At 35.9% G+C, this 24,224-nt stretch overlaps 1 protein-coding gene across 5 annotated transcripts; it reads right to left on the bottom strand.

Annotated features, from left to right (window-relative positions):
• Window positions 1-263: 263 nt before the first annotated feature.
• Window positions 264-19,116, bottom strand: LOC128992557 (apoptosis-inducing factor 3-like). Of its 5 annotated transcripts, XM_054416191.1 has the most exons (13): window positions 18,980-19,112; window positions 17,931-18,014; window positions 13,643-13,810; window positions 8,744-8,807; window positions 8,161-8,336; window positions 7,296-7,469; window positions 6,191-6,357; window positions 5,683-5,807; window positions 4,860-4,999; window positions 4,036-4,361; window positions 2,730-2,946; window positions 1,341-1,426; window positions 264-836 (listed from the first exon to the last, which is right to left on the bottom strand). In XM_054416191.1, exons 3-13 carry the CDS (start codon window positions 13,749-13,751, stop codon window positions 696-698), a joined length of 1,725 nt encoding a protein of 574 aa, XP_054272166.1. In that variant the 5' UTR covers window positions 13,752-13,810; window positions 17,931-18,014; window positions 18,980-19,112; the 3' UTR covers window positions 264-695. The 5 variants fall into 5 exon arrangements, with proteins under 5 accessions (XP_054272166.1, XP_054272168.1, XP_054272169.1 ...); XM_054416193.1 differs by lacking the exon at window positions 13,643-13,810 and having other exon boundaries at window positions 18,980-19,116; XM_054416194.1 differs by lacking the exons at window positions 13,643-13,810; window positions 18,980-19,112 and adding an exon at window positions 18,699-18,973.
• Window positions 19,117-24,224: the final 5,108 nt, after the last annotated feature.

Below are 24,224 nucleotides of genomic sequence, written 5' to 3'. Positions count from 1 at the left end.
ACATTACTTTTTTAAGCGTTACCTTTGACTATTATTACAACTTCAGTACCCAAAAGTCAATGGCGCTACAAAATGGTTTAGAAAGAAAAAGCAAATTTTTATTTTGTTGAGTGTTAAAAATGGCAAACAAATATTTGCCCCATAAAACCTCATTCCCCTCTGATCATGCTGGTTTGCATGAGACCTACAGTAATAGTTTATTACCTGAATAAGAAATTCGCTAAATAATGAACACAATAAAAAGGTGAATAAAATAGCGTAAAAATGGTCTAGAGTTTTAATAATAGATACAAAACATAAAAATAAATAAATTACACAGGTAAACCTTAAAAAAAATTAAAAATATCAAAGGTGTCTGTGAGTAACAGTTCAATATCTAATTTTCCCTTCACCTTAATATCTTGTGAATAAACTAGCGCAAAACAACCAAATATATGCACAAAAGGAATGTTAACAATTTTATATTTCAATCACAAAATGACAAGGTCACTTATTATCACCGTGGATGTTAAAACTTCAGTTATATGTCTCTATACATACAAATAAAAAATTAACTAATATAAATAAACTATGATTTTATTGCACCCAAATTAATAATACTGATCAACTGATAACAAAGTTAAATGGAAATTTTAAACTAAGCGTGGGGTCCTCGAAGCTATCCTAAATGCATTGGGGTTCAAATTCCACCTAAATTACTTTATCTTTCCCTTAGGAACTTGGCTCAACCATTTGGTAGGGTTGGCTTGGATTTCTTTCTTTGTCAGTTTGTTTCCTACACTGATATACTCAGCGTAAGCAGCCGTTGCATTGGTCGTGCTTAAAACTGCATGCACCTAAACAACAAAAACATATTTAAAAGATGTATCCGATATGATAAATGTATTTATGCCACACTACACTATTTCGATGAACCTCCCACGAACGATTTAGTCCAGAAAACAGCTGTTTTCCGCCAGCTTAATCAAATGGGGTTTCATTGCGTACTACTGTACTGTAATGAGTTTTACCGGACACCAATCAGCTGATTAATACTGTATTTGGGTGGCAATGGATGGTTATAAACAAAAATATAACCTCTCTTAGAGGTTATGACTAGTGATTTTTAGTCCTTAAGTTGGTGGTAATATATAAGGATTCGTACAGATTTAGTAGTATGGCATAAACTATCGTACGTAACTCGTCCAAAATGTGTGTACCGGACTCGTATGGTAATCCCGCACTCGTCCGGTTAACACTTATTTTACTAGTAAGGTAGGCTACGTAATATACTATTTTGTTTCGAATACGTTGACAATAAAAGAAAAACAATTAAAAGTTAACAACATATTTGTTTTTACCTCATCTCCTTTGCAGAAGTAGGCTGTGAACTTGAGTCCTTTCAGGTCTCCATCAATCACTACATCATCAATAGTTTCAGCGTGGCCTAAAACATTAGAAGAATTCTATAAGTAAACTTAATTAGACAATAAATAATAATTCTCACATGGCTTAGAGGAAGGGAAAGTTCCATTGCAAGGGGTTTTCTCCTCGTCTGAGAGCTTGGAGACCTACAGCTTACAACCACCAACTTACAGTTATCATCACATTGCTAAAGATTGTTGGCGATTGACAGGATTCAAACCATAGCCTCCAGACCACAAGGACTGTGCTCTATTTACCAGACCAACTGCACACTGTTTGGAATTTGACATGCGAGGGACTGCAAAGATGAGATAGGCTTATTATAATATTGAATTAAATTATCAGTGTTTCTTTTATTTGTATGTCTCAATTATTTTTTTTAAAGCTGACAGAGGTTAAAAAATTATGTTAAATATTTTTCAATCAACATGGTGTTTTAATATGCTATGGAGCCATTAACCAGAACCATCAACTCAGAAACTCGAGTGTCTACGGTTTACGCAAGAAAACTTTGTCAAAATTAAAGTTCAATCAAATGAGGCAAGAAAAGAGTTATAATTTAAACTTGATTGTTGTTATCTAACAGGAATAATGCAGATGACGCCATAACTGCCTGATAAAGAAATAGGCTTTCAGATAACAATTATGATTCATGAATCATAACAAAGATCTCAGACCATGAACTTGATTACAATATGCAGTAAAACAGCGTTTTCAAATTTATGTATGCAAATAAATTAATTTATAAGCTTTCAAAATTTGCAATAAACATCAATATTATTCATTGTATTATAAAAAATGCTAGAGACTATGTTGAAAATGCTAATAAACTGCCAGAACAACAGATTTAAAGTAAACATTTTACCAATAATGGACGCTTGGACATAAAAGTAACTTAATGAAAAAAAGTGATGCTGTAGTTGAAAAAAATGAGATTTTATCTTCCAAGAACTACTTGATAATCTGTATGATTCCAGCCAAGTAACGAGACTGTGAAGAAAGACACAAAAACCCATTGGATTTTTTTGTACCATTCCCTTAACAGTGGTTTTAATAAACATGAAATAAAGAGAGTCATGATGGTGTGCAAAAGCTCCATTGAGTACTGCATAGTTCAAAAACTTCTAGGTTGTTTTCATTACATAATCTACGTTCATAGTCTGACTCTAATGGTTAGCTTGAAAAAAATATACGCTACTAAACTCCTCCCAAAATTAATTAACCTTTAAATATAAAACATTTGTAAGTATCCTTTTGATTATCTTGTTTAACAGGCGGCTTTACAAAGGTTAGAAATTATTGGGCCCTTAAACATCATAACCCACCAGCATATCTGAAGCCAGTACCAAACAGCATGGTCCAGAAGAACGGGACGGTGTGCAGCTCTGTCTTTTTGCCTAGCATGTTTTTGGCCGCAATGTGCCCATGGTAATGGGCGACCTGCCAGTGACCGATGGCCAGCCGCCTTCCATCGTTGACAAACACTGGTGCAAAAGCGATATCTCCACCTGCGTAGATGCCCTTCAGGCTGGTCTCGAGGTACTGTGAATAGTAAATTTTTTGTTGTAATATTGTAAACTGTAAAGGTTAGATAAAGCTCCAAAAGTGTCCGCAATAGTAAAGAAAAGCAGAATACTAACACTTATATTCCACATATGCGATAATTATTTTAGAGGTTAACAGACTCATAGGCTTCTGGCCTGTACGTTGAATCATGGATAAAACATACTCCCTTAGTAGATTTCTCATCCTTATGGAACAGCTGAAGACAATTTTATTGTTAGTTCTGTACGGTTTATGTAGAGATCGTGTTTTGTTTACAATTTGTTTCCTGTTATTACAGTCATTTAAACCTCCTTTAACCAAATAATACGATCTAATCATAAAGAGTAACTTGTCCCCTAGTTATATAACCAAACAGTAAAGCACAAATCAATAAATTAACCTTAAAATAATAGAAACAAAATTTCGTCGACACTAGCGCCCAGTGTCACATGAACCGTGTCACCGTACATGAACTAGACACAAAAAACGTGCTTCAAAATTTACAATGGGATGAGAAGTCTACTTGTGTTGGTTAGTCTATGGTTGAATGTAAGCAAGGCTAAGCCAGTACAGTACAAGAATGAACTGTACTGAAAAATGTTAGTGGAGGCACAAGATATCGCTGCCTTGGTTCTTAGTCTATCGACCTACCGTCTAGGACAACAACCCACCAATATTAGTATCAATATATTGTAGTCAACATAAATTGCATAATAGAGCCTTAAAAATGTTCAGTTAGCAATCTTAAAGGACAGGAGAACAAGATAGAAAAATCCCAAAGTTGTTTTTTTATTCAAGTAACAAGTGATATATTTATTCATTAGTCAATGTGGAATTAAAAATCTCTCTAGCATAGTGGTTAAATAGAGTTTCTTCTCCAAACCTAGGATTGGTAATTCGATCCATTGAGAAGGATCACTACAAGTTCCAGCTGTAATCCATCAATGGACTAACAACACTTTTAAACAAAAGGTTGGTGTTACATTGTACCAAGATTGAGATTGGACCACATCTACGAAAAATTCCCAACGAACGATTTCTACTCATAGGCTATCATCATCTTTAACAACATAAGCTGCAACATACCTCGTCAGTAGGCACCAGACCGTGTTCGTTCACAGACACGTTAGATCCACGCAGGAAGTCAGTGTTGTACGTCGACCCGACGGCAAGTATGACAATGTCCGCAGGCAGTTTCCTTCCGTCCGCCAACAACGCATGGGTTACTTTGCCCCCCGAGCCTTCTAGCTTGCTCAGAGTAATGTTGGGCTGAAGAACAACACCCTTCTCTTTGAAGATCTCCGCAATCCTCTCCCCGATGGCTTTCCCGAACTGCTGAAGAGGAAGTGCTGTCCGCATCACTACAGTGACTGACTTAGCCTTGCCCACAGCTGCTGCTGCTGACTCCATTGCTGCAAATTTTATTGGAATTGGTCCAAAGTGTTGTTTTTCTTTCAGTCAAAATTCCTTTAGCGAAACATTTTCGGAAAAGGTAAAAGAGCCTAGTTTACCAACTCTAACTGAGGTATTGAAAGGTTTAAAATAACTGTAATGCTAAAGTGATTGTTAGTCAGAAGTGAACAGGGTTTTCAGCCTAAAGGTTTATTTTCAAGCAGCATTTAAAGTCCTTTTCAAAAGATCCTCCACATTTCAGGGGTTGTGAAAAGTTGTCACAAACACATACAAAAATTAAAAAAAAAATGTTTTGCCAATAATTTGAGTCATGAGACTCCATTGACCATCCACACCACACGTTTGCTATTTTAATGTTTATTCAACCCCTTCATGTTCAGGTCACTTCGCTGACCCTAAAAGAAATTGTCTTGACTTCCCGACTTTCCAGGCTCATTTTAAATTTTAATAGGCATATTTCAACATTGACGATATTAATGATCCATTATTTATCTTACCAATAAAGGAGGATCCACTGATGACGACATGTTTATCCTTGTCACTGCCAAGAGCTTTGTTCAGACTCATTGTGTCTTCAATGTGCCTCAAAGTGAACACATTCTTCAGATCAACCCCATCGATTTTCAACTTCCTTGGCCTAAAGTGGAAAAATATACAGTTACAATAAAGAAATATTCCACACAGTAAAATAGGATACAACTAGGCTGACTCTAAATAATTATATTACACTTGCTCTAGAATAATCATTATGTATACTTAAATAAATCTCAAATTTGTGCACTTGAAAAAATGCAGGGACTGAAACTTTTGTTATTTAGACTGTGAAAAATTTAACCTCTTAAAATTCTTCAATTTTTTTTCATGCTTTGCCAATAAAATGTGTATGCAATCAGCTAAGAACCTTTAACAGAGGATATGCAGATGTACCGTATCACTGGTACTATTTTGAGGTTGTCTTTTAGAGGAAGCATTTTACTTTGAAATAAGTAGGAATTAAAGCAAAAAACTAACCTAAATAAATAGACGCCCTTGCTCAACCCCTAGGGCAAAAAATGATTTCCTAATTTTGTAGCAAATACAATAAGCTTTTGCTCAATGTTAGGGTCTCGTTCATCACCTGGCTGCTTTTGACCAAACAGAGCCCTTCTCCTGGCCCCAAGTCTGTTGCAATCCAGAATGATGTGCTTTGCAGTCTCATCAGACTGGTTTGCAAAGTCGACACTCGAAATAGACCTTTAACTAACTGTTTGTTGTTGGAAAATATTAGAACTTTATAGATTGTTCTGTAGTATGTAATGAATGAACGATTTCTAAACTTACTGAGCTCCGGTTGCGATGAAAAGTTTATCAAACTTGAGAGTTTCTCCATTGGCAAGATGTACCAATTTTTGGGCAGGATCGAGCTTGGTTGCCTCAACACCTTTCAGTACTTCAATGCTGTTGTCCTAAAATATGTTAAAAACAAAATGTGTCAGATATGTCCAATCTATTTATCGGCTAAATATCTCCTTAATTTTTTCCTTAAATATATCTTTTGAGACAAAACAAAATATTATATTTAGTAACTTACTTTTGTCAGCAGCATTTTTGTTCAAAGCATTTATGAAAGAAAATCCCAACCAAATTTAAAATAAATCCAAAAAATATTGTGCAAATCTGCAAACACACAGTGGTTTGAATGAGTTTCCAAAACTTCTCGGAGTTATCAAAATACATGTAGGCCTAGGTCATTACCAATAGTTACTATAAGAATTTGACTAGTAGCCCGCCACTGCTAAAGGATCTCATCTCACTAAAAAGGATTAATAGTTTACTACCAATAATCTACCTTGTAAAAGTCCTCAGGCCGTAGTTGTATCTTGGAAGGTTCAGAGTCCAACATCTTGGAGACCTTGATGCGGTCGTATGGAACGTAAGGTTCTTTGCATACCATGGTGATGCGTCCATCAAACCCATCCTGTCTCAGGGTCTCCACACACTTAGCAGCTGCAGCTCCTGTGGGACAGATGAGTTTAGGATATCAAATGTTTTAAAACAGGTGAACTGATAAAACAAACTGAATTCAAGGGAATTACCTGATGTCAAGTGGAAAGTTGAACTGCTTAGCTTCAGTAGCCTACTGATGAAAATATTTTAATGTACAAATTAAGACTTGAAACAAAGAAAAAATAATGAAGATGGGCCTAGTATTTCAGAAAATTCTATGTTTCATGTGTTTATTTTTACTTTTAACTATTTACACAAACAAGCCTGCTGTATAATCTATCCAATCCACCACAAAATCCTTGAAAGCTGAATTTAGGAAAAGTAGAAAATCTTGTTTTTGTTTGTATTACTCATTGAAGCCATTCTACTGTTTTGAAGTTCAAAATTCACTGAGTCAGCCTTTTTCAGGGACGGTTTGTAATGGAAGCATTCAGAGCTAGAACTTATCTTGCATCCTCAAATATCACTGTTCTCTTGCAAAACTGTTCTTTCCAGTGTACTCAACTTCACTGTTATTTAACTGGAAAGTAATCTCCCCCACTTATCCGTTCCAAAACCACAAGCTCTTTTAACCTAACATGAAAACTTAGTGGTACATTTTGGGTCGATTTTAGCCAGATATTGATACTTTGAGAATGACCCCTTGCACTATCTTATCACGAAAATCACCATTGGCTTGTCTATATTTTACTGTAAAGGTACTTTTTAACTGTTCTTCACTGCATAGACCAGTAGTCTATGACGAGCTGGTCTAGTGGTAGGTGTTCCCTGATGTCCCGAATTAAAATACTGACAATCACATATGGATTTTATCTAAGTGATAAAACAGCAAATCCTCTATAGCAGTCCGAAGTAATGTGTAAGAACAGTTCTGGGCTAGAGCTAACTTATAAGCAAAATCTATGGTGAGAGATAGAGGCTTTTTACGAGAACATAGAAAATCCTACCTCCTCCAATGATGACAAAGCTCTTGGACTTATTTTTCAGTTTGCACATTCCCTTCACTCGCTTGTTCTCTTGCAAATCACTCTTCTTGGCCTTCACTTTGACTCCTCCATCGCCCATAATCTTCACTTCATAGGATGGAATGCTGTCGAGTCCGGGGAAATCTTCAATATCACCTGGGAACAATCATCGGGTGAAGTTTTGACAAGTTTGACCAAATATCATCATACTTTATAAATTATATCACCCGTAACAATGTTTAATACCTATCATATAGAGCTGGGAGTAATTAGGCCTAATACACATAGTTTTCAGAGTAAAATTGTGCCACTTAATTAACATGACTGATGATTTAGACTTTTATGACCAACGAATATAGAGATAAAATTTAGGCCTACTGCTCCAAAAAATTTAGAATTTTATTTAGAAATCTACTGAATCTCATTTCAAGTGAACAAACGGTTTGAAATTAGATTCTACATCCTTTAAAAACAGCCAATTTTGATAAGACATTTTGTTGTTGACTGTTGTTGTCAAAACATTCACATCCATAAAACCACCCATTTTTAATAGAAAACTATTTAAACTAGTCCTAATTGTCCATGAAGAAAAGCTGAATATGTTTCTCTACATGAAACTGTGCTTTTCAACCCCTAAAGAAATTATTTTGCTTTTTAGCTCTTATAGCACATGATTTACCTATAAAAAACTGAAAATGTGAGTTGGTTGTAAAAGAGGCAGGCTACTCTATAATGTAGGCCTATATGGAGCATAATATCAGCTACTAAAATTTATTGAAATCGGAGCACATGCATGAAATCCAGACAATTACGCACACAAACACTCCGCAAAGCTGTGTATCCCTACCTGTGGCTAGGTTGAAGCAAGCCCCGTGCCATGGACACCTCACCTTCCCCTTGCCCAGGGCACCAGTCACTAGGGGTGCCTTGTAATGGGAACACAACGTCCCCGTGGCGTAGATCTTACCATCCTGCTTGGCCAGCAACACCTTCCCATCGGTGCCGATGTCAAACACTTTCATCCTGCCACAAAGGAGTTAAAACAGTGTTAACATCTACATCTATTAAGCAGTAACTAGTTTGTTATTTTTACCACAAAGATTGATTAAGACTAGCAGTAGTTGAGCTTATCTAACAACAGAGTATGGGGCCTATAGAGGAAATATGCTATATCAAATTAACATGGGGTTAATTGGAGAGTGGTGGTTTTATGAACTAATACCAATTTATTATCAAGCCAAACATAATTTCCAATAAACCCCTGTACTGTTTTATTTATTTATTTATTTATTTATTATCATTCCAACGGTAGAGCCATTTATTTAGTGTTTTTGTTGGATAATGGTTGAATACCAATTAAAATGTTCAATGCTCCAAATATTAACAATAGCCTAATCGTAATAATATAATAAAGGGTTATCGTGACTTACTCATTTTCACCGATGGCCGACTGGTTGCAAACCACACTCTCAACGTACTCATCTTGTGATTTACCTGCAACATAAAAACTCTGTAACATTTTTTACACACAGAAAAGATACACAGAAAAGCAATACCACACTAGAGACAGGTTCTCAATGCAAATTCTGACAAATATTTCAAAAAAGTTGAGATTTAGATTTAATTTTATCAAGCAAAAAACATGCAGGCAGTTGAATTAATAACAACAAATACCAATTTGATAATTATTTGGATTTACTAAGATTACGGTATCTAAAGTAAATAAATTTGAAAATAAACATTTTTTATATTTTTTTGTGTTATCACACATTATAACATTTGTATACAAGGTAGGTGTACATAACCAATTGAAATCAAACACAATGCCCCAAAATTACCATAACACCACCATAGTAAACCTAGGTGCCAACTGAGCCATCCAGCCTCCTGTCATTAGCTTTAACTAACTCAATAAGTGGGTGCAATAACTAATACACGTAGGGAGATTGGAAAGTGAAATAGTAGCACTATTAAATTTCAAAAATTGAGCCGATCTAGTCATAGGTGCATTGAACCATAGATTAAACATACCCCCATTTAACTTAAAGTATGATGTCATAACTGGTAATTTAAGTACTTAAATTACCAGTTATGACATAATACTTTAAGCTATAAATTAAAAGCAATTGTCTTGCTTCATTGCTATCCCCTATAAAAAAGTAATTTCTGGCCATATATGGCCATATCAAAATTCCATATATGGTTTCATAAAGCCATATATGGTTTTTTATGGACATATATGGAAGCAGATATGGCCAGATGTGGTTGTATCCATATATGGTGGTGTCCATATATGGTCATATATGTAGTCTATATATGGAATTATTGGCCATATATGGCCATACATGTTTTCTATATATGAAATGATTGTCCATATATGGCCATACATGTTTTCTATATATGAAATTATTGCCCATATATGGCCATAAATATCCTCCATATATGGAATCATGGTCTTTATATGGCCATATATGACTCCCAGGTATGGAATTAAATTACTCATATACGGAATAATAATTTTCCATTTATGCTCATGTATAAATGAGTTTTTGACAATAACTGGAATTATTATAAGGAATAGTTGCCACATTTGGATTTTGTAACTGGACTCCCAAACACTTCTTATAATATATATAATACTATAAAAAGTTTGTGAGTTTGTGTATTTTCTTGTTGCTCTCGGAAGCACAAACTACTGAACTGATTGAGTTGAAATGTGGTACAGTGGGGGGCAGATAATATAGGCATTTCTCATTTAAAGTAATTAGTAGTAAAGTAATAAAGTATCCAGATTTGAACCCAGATGACAAAATCCTGTACATACATCTATTGTACAATTTTATTATAACGCAACAAAATCTTAAAACTGACGTATAATTTTAAAATTGTAAGTGTAGTAGGCCTAAATAAAGAGAATATTATATTAATAATTAATTTATTGTACCTTTGCTATCAAACAGCTGCAAATATCTATGTCACGTAGTTAGGCTATATTAATAATAAAATTCTTCAAATGACATAAAATGTCTAAGAAAATCTTGTTTTACGAGACCAAATACAGCTTCTCTTATTCGTAATGGGTTTTGTAAAGACATCTGATATGAAGCGGTTGTGGTGTAGTGGTCAAAGGGGTAGACTCCCACGCTGGAGTCCCGGGTTCGAATCCCAGTCGGCTAATTGAAAATTTTGTTTTGAAATTTTCAATTTAAAAATTTTTATTATGGTTTTAATGCATAGTTTATAAGATTTAATGTGAAAATATGTTTAATTGTAATTTTTTTATTTATTTATATATTTTTTATTAAAAAATTTCCATATATGGGGGATTCCATATATGATCATATCTGGTTATATTTGGTCCAAAACCAAATATAACCAGATAAAAAAAATTTTATATGGCCATATATAAACTTTTTCATAAGGGATGTAGGCCTAATGCAAATATGAGGGATGTCCATTCAAACTCCATGTTAGGTCTCTATCAAGCTTCCATTATGACAAAATAGACTAGTTCAAATCTAACACCACAAGCCATGTACTCCCCCCATTTATTCTAGATGTCATGCACCTCCATGCTATAGTGTTATAATACTTAGATTGAAATTAACTAATTGCCGATTCACAAGAGTAGCCCGTAGCCACATTTTGGTGCGAGATAGTCATACTGCTAACCCACTGGCTTTTTATTAGTACAAAGCTAACATACGAGCGCTATTATCGTCATGTGCTTATACAGGCTATTAATCCGTTTAGCCGACGGTGGCATGGTTGCTCAGTTAGCAAACGTGTTTCACTGACGAGTGTCTTACTTCTGAAGTCTTTCTACATGTGTGGATATCACTAACATAATGTGCAATCCATATGGAGCTTACTAATGTGTGTCTTAGCTGGAGCGGAGGGTCTACCTTAAATAAACAGTGTCCGGCTTGGGTGGAAGTTGAATAAGGGTTGCACCTGATTTGCTACTTCTTACATTGGTATAGAGAAGGACACAAATTTTTGTTTTTTGGCTCTTATTTTGGTTAAAAATGGACATATGATAAAAGGACATAAATTAAAATAAATATTAATAGAGAAAAAAACATTAAGCTGTCAATAAGTTAATAAAGGCAAGAAAATTTACTCTAGTGTTAAGTGAAGTGTGATCAGTGTTAGTCTATGATTAGGTTTTGGTAGTGTTTATATATTTAATAAATGGAGTCTATATCTATATCACTGGAAGGCAAAGACAAAGTTCAAACATTGGAATGTAAAAAAAATCTCTTAATCGATTTTGACGATTTCCAATAATTGAGATGGAGACGGCAGACACCTAGATGTGTATTTTAAGTTTCGACCCAAAAACATGAGTTAGGGATGAGTTTAGAATGGTGTGAGATGATCTGTGTGGATTTTTTACTGACTAAGATCAGCTGTTTCATTAGCCATGATCATTTATTTAAAGCCCAATGATTAGGGAACAGCTGGGTCCAGTTTTGATTATTTTGAACAATCAAAAAACTCTAGACTTTTCTCAGGATCGAATCAGCGACCTTTTGATTGTTAGGTGAGCACTATAACCACTCCGCTACCCAACTTTAATTAATTCAATACTTGGCAGAAATGTCAATCATCTCTTCCATCTTTAACAGCTAGCCTACAGCAAAAATTCTTAGCTTCTGAGTTGGCAAATTGAATGCTCAATTATAGGTCGAGATTGAATACAATTATTCCTCCAAAGTCAGCAAATTGATTCTAAATTCTAAAAGTGCTTTATATTCTATATTGTAATATTAGATAGTTCAAGACTTTACAAATTACAAAATAATGGACCTAGGTATCACTATTTAAAACACGATAACAAAATTAGCCTACAGTAAAAATGTGTTTATTTTATGATTAGTAATTTTAAGTCGAACTACCAAAGGGATTCACCTAATTAATCAATTTATTTACTGAGTAAAAAAAGTACCAGATAATTTTTAAATGGTGTACAAAATCTTAAGTTTAACAAATAATGAAGAGGATAGGCCTTTTCTTGAGCTTTAAGTATTTTCATAACTCAAAAATAAGGGATTAAAACTAAAACATACCCCTGGTCATTTTAAAGATTACTGTAGGTAACTGTAGGTAATTTTTTTAAGATTTGGTGGGTCAAATTCTGAGTTCAGTTTTATAACGGAACAAAATACAGAAGTAGCCCAAACCTTACAAACACACCTACTGACTCAAACACGATTCTGTCTCAATTATGATAAGGAAAACATAACTCTTATCTGGAGTTACATAATTGGAGGCACTTTGTGTTACTCATTGAATATTAATACAATTTTTGAGTGAGTAGGCAAAAATATAGGTAACTGGTACACGTAAGTAGCTTTCCATATCTGTTCAAAAACTAAATATGACAACTTAAAGTAAGTTGTCAGATACAAACCAAATTAACCTTGTTGAAGAAAAGATATACATAGCCTACCAAGCAAATTCCCTGTTTATTGTGTACCATATCTTATTTTTAAGCTTAATTTCAATCCTAAACGGTTAAACAAAAGGGAAAGGAAACTTGTCTAAATAAAAATGTTACTATGCACTATGAGTACTTAGTTTTGCTGCTACAAGGAATACAAGTGTTTGTTATTTCTAATAACTGTGTTTTTCTTTCAATTTCTGTGTTATTAGGAATATGGTGGTGGGCTAGTTAAGTTAACACTTAACAGGCAAGGAGTAGTCATGTAATTGACTTATCTTTTAAGCTAAGTTTAATAACAAAGTATATTTATAAATATTGTTGGGGTTTCGGGTTAAACATGACAAAAACTGTTCCTATGAATAGTGGTGCTCAATCGCGTATAACCCAGAATGCTGACCGCATAAAGCTTTGCCTGTCAATTCGTAGGCAGCGCCACCAGCATACAATGCACCAGCATAGCAATGCTGGTAGCGCTGCCTACGAATTGACAGGCAAAGCTCCACGCGGTCAGCATTCTGGGTTATAGTAGTATGTTTCCTGTGCTTCTGGAGAACTAAAAGCAAGAAACAGTCTTCACTGGACAAATCGTAGATAAATATTGAATTTCAATATAGTTGATCTCTTCAGCCGATTCTTATTTTTCTTCAAATATGTTCCTTTATGTTTTAACAAAACCAATCAATAAGTACGGTAATTTAAAGAGGCTTACAAGATTTAAATTTACAATTTCAATGAATGATAATGTAATGATTGTTATGACAGGGATTGAAAAGGCTTAACAGCGTCAAAATGCAATGGCACACTTTTTTCACAAACTTTGAGCTCATGCAACAATGACATTTAAATTTATTTGGAGGGGGGAATCATTTGAAAGACTCACCGGTTACTTGTCTAGCTCCAAGCGCTTGGGGCAGACCCCACCTCCAAAAATTATTTAACCAAGGCTTTCTAAGGATAACGGTGGCCATTATAAAGAAACACACTATCATGCTTTCCTTGAATGTTTAGTCAGCATACGTATCCATAGTCTCGGTTACCATCTTGTTTACTAAAAATTCAAATAATAATTCATTACTGAAATGAAACACAAATTGTAAAACTTTTTTCGAAGACTACATGATAAACTATTTTATATTTTGGCGATAAGGAAATTAGAAATATCTAAAAACATCGTTTGTTCACAAAAATAATTAAGATTAAACATAATTTTAGCAAAGTTTCCTCTCGACACAATTTAAAAAATAAATTTACGCCATTGAAAAGTTGCCCAGCCATATTTAACTAGGTACTGTAGGCCTATAGTCCAGTCAATAAAGGGATTGTAGAGGACATGGAGAGGGGGAAATTTTTTTTCTGCGGGAATGTGTTCGGGGTAGTTAGAAGATAAAAATACCAAAAGTCCCCGCCCCTGGCCCTGCTGCTTCAGCGGGGGGAGGGGGGGAAAGACCCCATTTTTTAGTTTTTTACTTCTACACTGAAAACCGTGCATCGTACGGAAAAAATGTAAATTATAAAAATAAAGATGATAAAATTTTCTACAAGAATGGTCATATTCATTTCTTCCGTATATGCATTGGTTTAAAAGATATTCTCAAAATAATATAAAAATTCTCAAATAAATTGATTTTTCACGCGTTTTTTGTCAAATAAGTTTATATAATCCATTAGCCTGTTGTTGTTTCACATTAATCAGGATAGAAAACAGGGGTTTGAATACTAACCTATATAATATAATATATCAATCGTATATATTGTGTTAAAAATAGTCTATATAAATTTAAATAAGTTATGTATATTTGTCATGGAAACAAGTAATTTTGGCATAATTATTACACTAAAAATTAAAAAGATTATGTTTGAAGCTATATTTGTCCAGGTTTATTTATATCAATTACCGAAACCAAGACTTAATACTATTGTTCATGGTCTCTCCATAATCCAATTCTTGTTCATTAGACTCAATATCTGCTATCGATGTGAGAGTCCAGTGTATACATTCGTCATCATCCTCATTTATCAGAATTGGCATTCTATTTAAACGGTCCCCTTAGCAGTTCTGGCATAACGGCCAACAAGGAACATTTAATGGACATTTCGTTGCATGTACATCTTTCATTGCTACAATCTTCAGTATATTTGCAAAAAACAAGCCCAAAATTTATTGTGGGTTATGTGGTTCATTGGTTAAAACTGGGAATAGATTACCTTTTTTGCGCTCCCAATCCCACATTTCTGAGGGTAGTTGGTTTTCCAAACAGAGTTGTCCTTTGATTAAATGATACAAATGATGAAATGTCATATATTTCTAAACTGACAGCAATGTTTGAAAATCACCCACTCTTCCCTGAAACTCAAGACATCATGTCAATAACATCTGGGGTTGTAGGAGATGAATCCCTTAACTGTTACGATGCTGTATACAATATAAATGCTACGTAGTCTGCGAGTAATTAATCAAATTGTAATCATTTGCAAACAACAAGCTGTCACGGGAAAATATGGCTCTACCTTTGTCCTCTGTGAGTTCAACCATCGATATCAATGATTAAAACGTTGCAGCAAAACCTTTAATTCTGTTTCAAAGGGTTTGTATAAGTTAAAAAAGTTATCAAGATTTAAAGGATTGTTAAAGATTTGAACTTGCTCCATTTCCCTTTATTTAATGAGAGTGGTATGAGTAAAGACCAAAAATGCCTGCACTGTTCAAGTTCTTTGGAACCAACCAACAACAGTTTTAACGACTTTTAATTTGGTTATCGATGGGGTATTTCTCACGCATAAGGTTATATGGCAAAGGGGATCTTCAGTGTCTGCGATATGTGATGGATACGTGAGGAACGTGGAAACATATTATCTTGCAAGGTAATGCATTGTTGTTTTTGACGGATATAGCAATTCAGAATACAGCACGACGATGGCAGACCAAATTGAAAAAGTCAGTAGCAGTGGCGGTCCCAGGATTTAATTTCCAGGGGTGGGCCTCCGGTGGTTAACCCCCCCCCCCCCCGGAGAAAATGTGGAATTTAAAGCACTATAACATATTTTTATATGCATTTGAGCTCTAGATCTGCATTTGAATATCTTCAAGCTAATAGTATTTATGTTAGCTAATAAAATATTTCGGAGAGGATATATACCTCCCCCCCCCCCCAAAGGACCACGACTGGTCAGTAGATATTCATTCGAACTGAAATCATAGTACAGTTAATCACCTAAGCAAGTTTTTTGCAAATGTACTAAAGATTATAACAGTGCCAGATGTGCAATTTGAGCATGCAAGAAAATGTCCAATAAGTGTTCTCCTTTATGCCAGAACTGGTAAGGGAACTTTTTACATGAAATGCCCATTCTGATGAATGAGGAAGATGAAGAATATACAGGACACCAAATTCTAACTTCGATAGCCAATATTGAGTCTAATCAACAACAATTTAATGACGGAGATGTCCTAGATGGTGGTTTTCAGTTCCAGATGGCACCAGTTTTTGGGACAGAAGTCGGACCCTCTCGTCCCAAGTGAGCCAGACCATGAACAATAGTATTAAGTCTTGGTTTCGGTAATTGTTATAAATAAACCTGGACAAATATAGCTACAAACATAATCTTTTTAATTTTTAGTGTAATAATTATGCCAAAATTACTTGTTTCCATGACAAATATACATAACTTATTTAAATTTATATAGACTATTTTTAATACAATATATACGATTGATATATTATATTATATAGGTTAGTGTTCAAAAACCTTTTTTCTATCCTGATCAATGTGAAATAACAACAGGCTAATGGATTATATAAACTTATTTGACAAAAAACGCGTGAAAAATCAATTTATTTGAGAATATTTATATTATTTTGAGAATATCTTTTAAACCAATGCATATACGGAAGAAATGAATATGACCGTTCTTGTAGAGAATTTTATCATCTTTCTTTTTATAATTTACATTTTTTCCGTACGATGCACGGTTTTCAGTGTAGAAGTAAAAAACTAAAGAATGGGGTCTTTCTCCCCCTCCCCCCGCTGAAGCAGCAGGGCCAGGCGCGGGGACTTTTGGTATTTTTACCTTCTAACTACCCCGAACACATTCCCGCAGAAAAAAAATTTCCCCCTCTCCATGTCCTCTACACCCCCCTTTTGAGCATTCATTGACTGGACTACTACTTACAGGGAATATTTTGAGTCCAAAATTTTAAATTAGAAATAAAAATGGTAAAAACTTAAAAATTTCATTTCTAAATAGAGAACACCATTGTACTGTATTACATTTCCTTTACAACTGAAGCCATTAAAATGAACTAAATATGGCATTGGTCATTGGATATCATCCTTCTTAAATTAGGCTATGCTTACAAACTTAAAATAGACCAGAGATTGGACCATTCTGTTAAGTTATACAAAATTTTTTTAATTACCAATTTACTCAGGACTTATTTGATTGGCCAGCAAATTTGGTTGTGTTTCTGTGTCATAAAAGGGTAATTATTAGATAATGCAATATCACGTAATTTTGAGATATCTACTTACAGTATTTTTCACACTGAATCCAAAAATGCAATCAGTTTTTGTCGGAGAGATTCCCTAAGTGGCCGTACAGTTATATAATTAATATTAGCCTAAGCTTTAGTTTTGTTGGGTTATTCACCTATTTATTTGTGGTTTGGACGAGTCCAAGTTCTAGTGGCGGCTAACACAAAAAGGGGTGGAAGGTTTGTGGAGTGGAAACAGCTGAAATACAATAAATCAACTGTGATACCTACGTAAATTATTAATCACCATCACTATCACTATACCATCAGTAAAGCTCAATGAACCTTAGATTTGTAATTTTAACCTTCGTTTTACGGCCACTTATGAATCTCTCCGACAAAATTTTGGATTCAGCGTGAAAAATACTGTAAGTAGACATCTAAAAATGACACGATATCGCATTGTAGATATATAAAATATTTGGCGTCAAAAGTTAATTAACTTAACTTAAGACACACTCTGTGTGTGCAAATTATCGAAATGCGATCCTACGATTACAGTTTCAGGATTACTAATGTTGGTTTACAAATAGTTAAGCAAGTATTCAATGACCCTTTTTTGTTGACTAAGTTTAGGCTACAACATGAGATAATTAAAAATTAAAATGAATGTGCAAACTTAAACCTAACCCTCACCAGTCTGATCAGTTGATGCAGCCATTTGATATTGTTGCAAAAGATGTTCACCAGCGAGCAACCATTAGCCTACGCCAACACCACCTTAACAAGCATCATGCAAATTAACTAGAGAACAATTTTTATGCTGTTTGACCTAGTGTAGCCTATAGGCTAATTTAAAAAGGCCTTCTAAATAGGCAGGTAAAAGACTTCACAACAGTTTTACTGTAACTTATGTAGGCTAACTTACCTAGTTAAAAATTATTTTACCTGGTACATTACTTGATAATTAAAGGCAGCATCTTTTACCTGGTAGGCCTAGGAAGCCCGTTTTTACAATATCAACTTAAATAAAAAAATCAGGGGGAAATCAGGGGAGAATAAAAGTTAAAAACCATTTAAAAATCTTAAAAAAAACACCTTCCATCGTTTACCAAAGTAAGTTAGCCTATTACAATAATCATGAAACTGCTACAATATCGAAACAGCCTAGATCAGGTAAGTTGATTGTTATGCCAAAATACTAACCTTAAAAACAGACAAGTCCCTAGGCCTACTTACTCATTTGTTACATGATGAATACCGGTTATCTTAGAACTAGGCCCTAATCTTGCATTATCCAATTATGGTGCATTTGCATTTGAGTTGTAGTAAAAAGACTACAATACCAGGCTTTGAATAAAAGGGCTTATACAATTTTATAAATCATAATGATTAATTAGGTATCATATTAGGTGTAAACAACTTGCAATAGCCTACAGTGTTAATAGTGTTTAGTAGCCCTACCTGTTGATGATTTTGAGCCCATTTCCATCAAATATCGTAGTATCTAAAGTAAACTTGAATCTCTGTTTTAAAATATTGCACAGGCAATGTTTTAACAGGTTATAAAATGTAATATTCAATCACAAGCCTATGTTAACTTAAGTTCATTGATAGATGACAATTGAAAATTAATTAAAGCTGACTCCCAACACTGAATGTTAGGGCTGATTGGTAAACACCAATTTACAAAGTACGTTGGAATGTTAGACAAAAAATCGTCAGTATAAACACCAGCAACTAACCTAGTTATACACCTTTCTCTTGAGCAACGATTGCTCAATATCCTTCTGTTGTATCCTTTTCCTTCAGGGCATAGGGTTAATGACAATGATCGGGTTACCTTCGATGATATAACCTTCAAACTTCAAAACTCGGCCACTCCACTGTCTGTTTAGTGTTTTTCTATTGTCATTATCTTTAGCAGACTAAACAAGCAGGGACAGGGCATCCAACAGATTAAAAGTAAACTTATGACAGCCGTGGAGTACAAAATATCCATTACAGCACTATATAAAGTTAATTTTTTATTATGGTGGTTTGTGGAAAACATTTACACCCTTTGGTCAAAACATACTTACGTCATAAACATATTAGTTGAGTTGTTGAGTCTACTGTAGTGAACAACTTTTATTTGTCCAGAGTTCGTAAAGCCTTGGCACCGTGACTGTAGATTATTTGGCAGTTTTACATTGCGTTACCTTACTTAATTAATTTTGAGTGGTAGGTAACTGTGTGCTCTAGCTGTATAGGCTAGATATCGTTCAAGTTATTTTGTACTGCAGAGACTTGATTGATTGATTGATTGATTCTGTATGGGCGGACCTTGTCCTGTTGCACGTCAGCCACTGATGGGCTTTTTGCGCTCCCCACATGGTACTTCAGAGTCCATCAAACCTGAGTTGCTTAACTCCAGCATCCTGTCAATGAGCTCCTCCTGAGGAAGGTGTCTGCCCCTTGTCATTCCACCAAGAGTACTGTCCCTTACCTTACCTCATTCAGAGCTGTGCAGTCGTAGAGTAGGTGATCAGCAGTCTCGTCTGATTGCCCACATTTCCTACACGCAGTGTTACCATTGTGGATCCTCAAGCGATGCAGGTGTAGTTTCAGGAAGCCATGTCCAGTGACCATTCCTGTGATCTGTCTGAGTCGCCTCCTGTCTAAACGTAGAGCATTGGAGGCGACCGTCTGGGAAGGGGAGAAGAGGGTGAGCTTACTTACCCTATGGTGCTGAAGCCTAACCCATCTTTTCCTGTATTTCTCCTGAGCCCATGCCATGACTGAGTGACATGCATGCCCACGAGAGATTCCACAGAAAAGGCTGTGGTCCCACGAAGTCTGAGGCTGACGCGAAATTTGCTAGCCTGTCAGCCACCTCATTCCCTTCTATCCCTGAGTGCCCAGGAACCCAACAGAGCGTTACCTTGTTGCGCCTGCCCAGGTCACATACCGCAGAAAGGCAGTCCCAGACTACCTTAGAATTGAATTCATAGGAGTCAAGCGCTTTGAGCGCAGCCTGGCTGTCTGTAAAAATGGAAATGTTGATGTCCCTGAAGCCTAGCCTCAGGTTTTCCCTAGCACATACCATAATCGCAGTCGGGTGAGTACCCATAGGAAAACAAATGTCCACCCCGTTCTGCACTCCATGAATTCCAGCCCTAGTCCCACTTCTTACCTTTGAACCATCAGTGTATACCATTCAAGGTCGCCTTGTGGAAGAGGATTCCCACCGTACATCCAATCATCCCTGGACGGAAGGAGGACAGTGAATGGTCTGGCGAAGAAGAATCGAGTCGGCATGTGATCTGAGGGCATGTCCATTACCTCCCCTCTTACCTGCTGAGTGATCCGAGAGTGACCTCGGGATCCTCCAACATCCAACCAAAGGTTTTCACACTAGAGTCTGTAGGCAGTCCTCCTCGCAGTGACCTTGACATGCAGGTCAATCGGAGTGAGGTTGAGAAGGCAGTCCAGTGAGGCTCCCGGACAGCTGCTCATTGCGCCCGTGATGATGAGACAGGCGAGTCTTTGGACGGCAGCCAGATCTCTCACCGCCGACACTGAGTCCATCTTGGGCCACCACACTAGTGAGCCGTATGTCATGGCGGGCCTTACCACGGAGACAAATAGCCAGTGCATGAGCACCGGCTTGAGCCCCCAGGTTCCTCCCACCATCCGTCTGCAAGCCATGAGTGACCACTTACCTCGATCAATGACCTTTTGGAGTTGTGGCCCCCATTGCAGCTTTCGGTCCAAAACCACCCCAGGTACTTTACCTGGTTCTGCATTTCTAGCACTGTGTCTTGTAGTCTCAGAGGTCCTATGCCATTTAGATCGCGCCTCCTCGTGAAGGGGATAACCGCCACTTTGGAGGGGTTTATAGAAAGGCCTACCTCTGTGCACCATTGTCCAACTGACCTCAAAAGGCTGTGTTCATGAGGTCGGAGACCGTGTTGTTGAGTTTACCCATAACCAGTATCACAACGTCGTCCGCGTATCCTTGAACGAATACACCACTATAACTGAGAGATCTGATTAAGTCATCTACAGCAAGGTTCCAGAGAAGAGGAGAGAGTACACCCACACCCCCCTGTGGACACCCTCGTGTGGTCCTGGCCTATAGAACCTCATTGTGAAGAGGAGTTTTACCTTCCTCCTCCTAAGTAGAGACTCTACCCACCTTCACACCACCTCATGGAATCCATGAGCTCTGGCAGCATTGATGACAGCCTGGGTTTCAGTGTTGTCAAAGACGCCCTGGATGTCAAGGAACGCCCCGAGGGCAATCACCTAGAACTCAAACGCCTTGTCGATTCTGCTTACCAGGTGATGTAGGGCAGAGTCACAGGATCTTCCTGGGGTATAGGCGTGCCGATTTCTATGTAGGGGATTGACTCTGAGGACTGTGTCCCCCACATACCTAAGCACCAGTTTCTCTAGGGTCTTCAACAGGAATGAGGACACTTCAGACTTCAGAGACTTATCTCTAGATTTGAAGTCCCCCAGTTTACACCATGCTCAGAGGGGAGAGGGAACTCTCGCACTACTTGATACTTACATGCTACTTGGTTTCTTCATCTTTGACCAAAACAGTTGGATTGATTGCGTCTTATTTACATTAAAAATATTTTTAAAAAACACTCGCGGTGATCCCATATTTCCTATTACATGGTTTTGGAGCTGAAATCGTGTACGTGTAACTCGTGACTTCAAAACACCATTCATAAATTTAAAAAAAAATATTTTTCTTTGTCTTTGATGGTGAGACTTTGCTTGACAAATGTATATGACGAATTATTTCCTATGCTATTATTCGTTTAGCTTTCCTGTGCTAACAATGTCATAATATATACACATAATAACATAATATACCGATAATTAGTCTTTATTTTGATTTCTACTTTTGCCAAGGGATTTGTTTTTATTTTTGTTGTTGTGTGGTAATAGTAGTTACGTTTTTCACTTTAAAGCTTTCCTTTATAAATATTATACTGATGGGGGTGTGTATGTATAAGTAATTTAAAATGAAAAGTCGATAAATACTAGGAACAAGTTCAGTTGGAATGGAAAAAGTTCAGCATTCAGAACATATACTAGTCATCGGATTTAACCCTTTTAGTCACGAATTTTCAAAACAGGCGTGGAACTTGTTTTCATTGTTTTAGCCATTGTAATCTATTTGCTGATTTTTGGTGGGGTTAGAAAAAACTGATCTCACCCCTTATAATAATTATCGCTCATCTTAAGACGCTGCGACTGAGGGAGGAAAAATATTGTTTTATTAAATCTATTTGTTGTAAAAGTACCTCAACAAACTTTGAAAATCCATAACTAAACTAAAATTAATAAAAAACCGTTGTTTAAGGAAATGAACTTGTTTTTGAATATTACCATAGATAAAACATACTCCCTTAGATATTACTTTGTAAATTCGAGGTTATCCGTAATGGTTTTGAATCTGGAAACTTGGCGTTGTCAATGTGGCATTTGTTTATACAAAAATACTATGCAATTTTAATTAACTTCCCATCAATTGTACTTATAAGTCCATCTTATAAGATGGAGGAGTGGAAGAGTACCTCTATGCATATGTAAATTAAGAGGCACAACCGATCTACTAATGCAATTCTCAGGTTCTATCTTGAATGGTTTACCCTCTCTAACTTGATTGTTTCCTAGGTCATCGTTGTATAAGGTTGAGCGATCCTGTGCTGTTGAAAATCTACAAATCACTTTTGCTGATTCTTGATTACGCTGGAAATATTGAATGAAAATGTTAGCAATTTCACCAAATTGCGAAGAAAACTGATTATAAATGGCTTTATTGCATAGGTGAACTACGTGCTATAAGAGGTTAATTAGGACTGTGCATAGCAATCGATAACAAACTTGATAACTATTCTCGGTTGTTAAGGAGCCTATCTGTAGTTACAGGTCCACATACTGGCAAAATAAAGCGTAGAAGGTATATTGTTGCAGGAGAGCTTTCCCTACATTTAAACACACCGAAATCCAAACAATAACTAATCAGCAGAACCATCATCTTAATAGTTTTGAGACAACCTACTCCTGAATAAATAACATGTGTGTTTGGTAATGAGGAAACTTTATTTTTATAAAACTCTTAAACGAATGCAAACTTTATGTCCCAGAGCGTACTTTAGAGTGACCTATCTTATCAGGCGCAGTTGTGGATGCGGTTATCTAAGAGTCTCTGTGGACCCATGTACAATATGCGGTATCACCATAGAGTTTGTATCAGGGAGACATTCTTCAATATCAGACCAAGTGAGTTATGAAGTTTTACTACTCTGTCTACGTGCAACGCTTTGAGTACAGTTTCTGTGTTTTAAAAGTTTCCAACAAATTCTTTAAGTGTTTTCGAAATAACTGTGTATTCAAATCAAATCAAATCAAAACATCCTTTATTCATTATGTACAAAATATACATGAATAGTGTCAATTCCTAAGAATACCAACATAAAAATAATATAAATAAATAAGCCGTACAACACTCATCGGAAAAAGTCATTGAGCTTATAGCAACACTTGTTACATAAAAACTTAAATAAACTTTTTTTAATGACCTGAGGGAAGATGCAGACATAATGCAATCAGGCAGGTTGTTATAAAATTTAATACCAGAGTAGTGGGGCGAAAGTTCAAAGGTAGAAGATTTGTGTTTGGGATATGTAAGGCAGTCTTTGTGTCTTGTGTCATAATTGTGGTTGTCTGAACTAACAGAAAATTTAGAGATGTTTTGTTTGGTACAAATTATAGATGTAAAGGCTAGGAAAAGTAAGAATGTTATTGATTTTAAATATATCTTCACATGAATCTCTACTTTTGAGAGAATAAATTATTCTAATGATTCGTTTTTGCAATTTAAATACCTACCTTTTTCTTTTTGTCAGAATTGCCCCAAAAAATGATTCCATAATTAAGAATAGGATAAACATACCCATAGTACACCATCATAAGAGTGGAGAC

The sequence above is a fragment of the Macrosteles quadrilineatus genome, unplaced genomic scaffold, assembly GCF_028750875.1.
Source record: "Macrosteles quadrilineatus isolate MER2022 unplaced genomic scaffold, UCM_ALF_1.0 Scaffold_4__1_contigs__length_99947679, whole genome shotgun sequence".
NCBI lineage: Eukaryota > Metazoa > Arthropoda > Insecta > Hemiptera > Cicadellidae > Macrosteles > Macrosteles quadrilineatus.
This window is presented reverse-complemented; position numbering and strand designations above follow the sequence as displayed.

Bases quoted from the DNA above. Each gene is read 5' to 3' on its own strand.
- LOC128992557 (XM_054416191.1), bottom strand. From the start codon at position 13,751: ATGATAGTGTGTTTCTTTATAATGGCCACCGTTATCCTTAGAAAGCCT. The intron at 8,337-8,743 runs GTAAGTCACGAT...CCTTTGTGGCAG, and splicing joins TCGGCCATCGGTGAAAATGA to GATGAAAGTGTTTGACATCG. The intron at 4,362-4,859 runs GTAAGATAAATA...TAAAATTTGCAG, and splicing joins CAGTGGATCCTCCTTTATTG to CAATGGAGTCAGCAGCAGCA.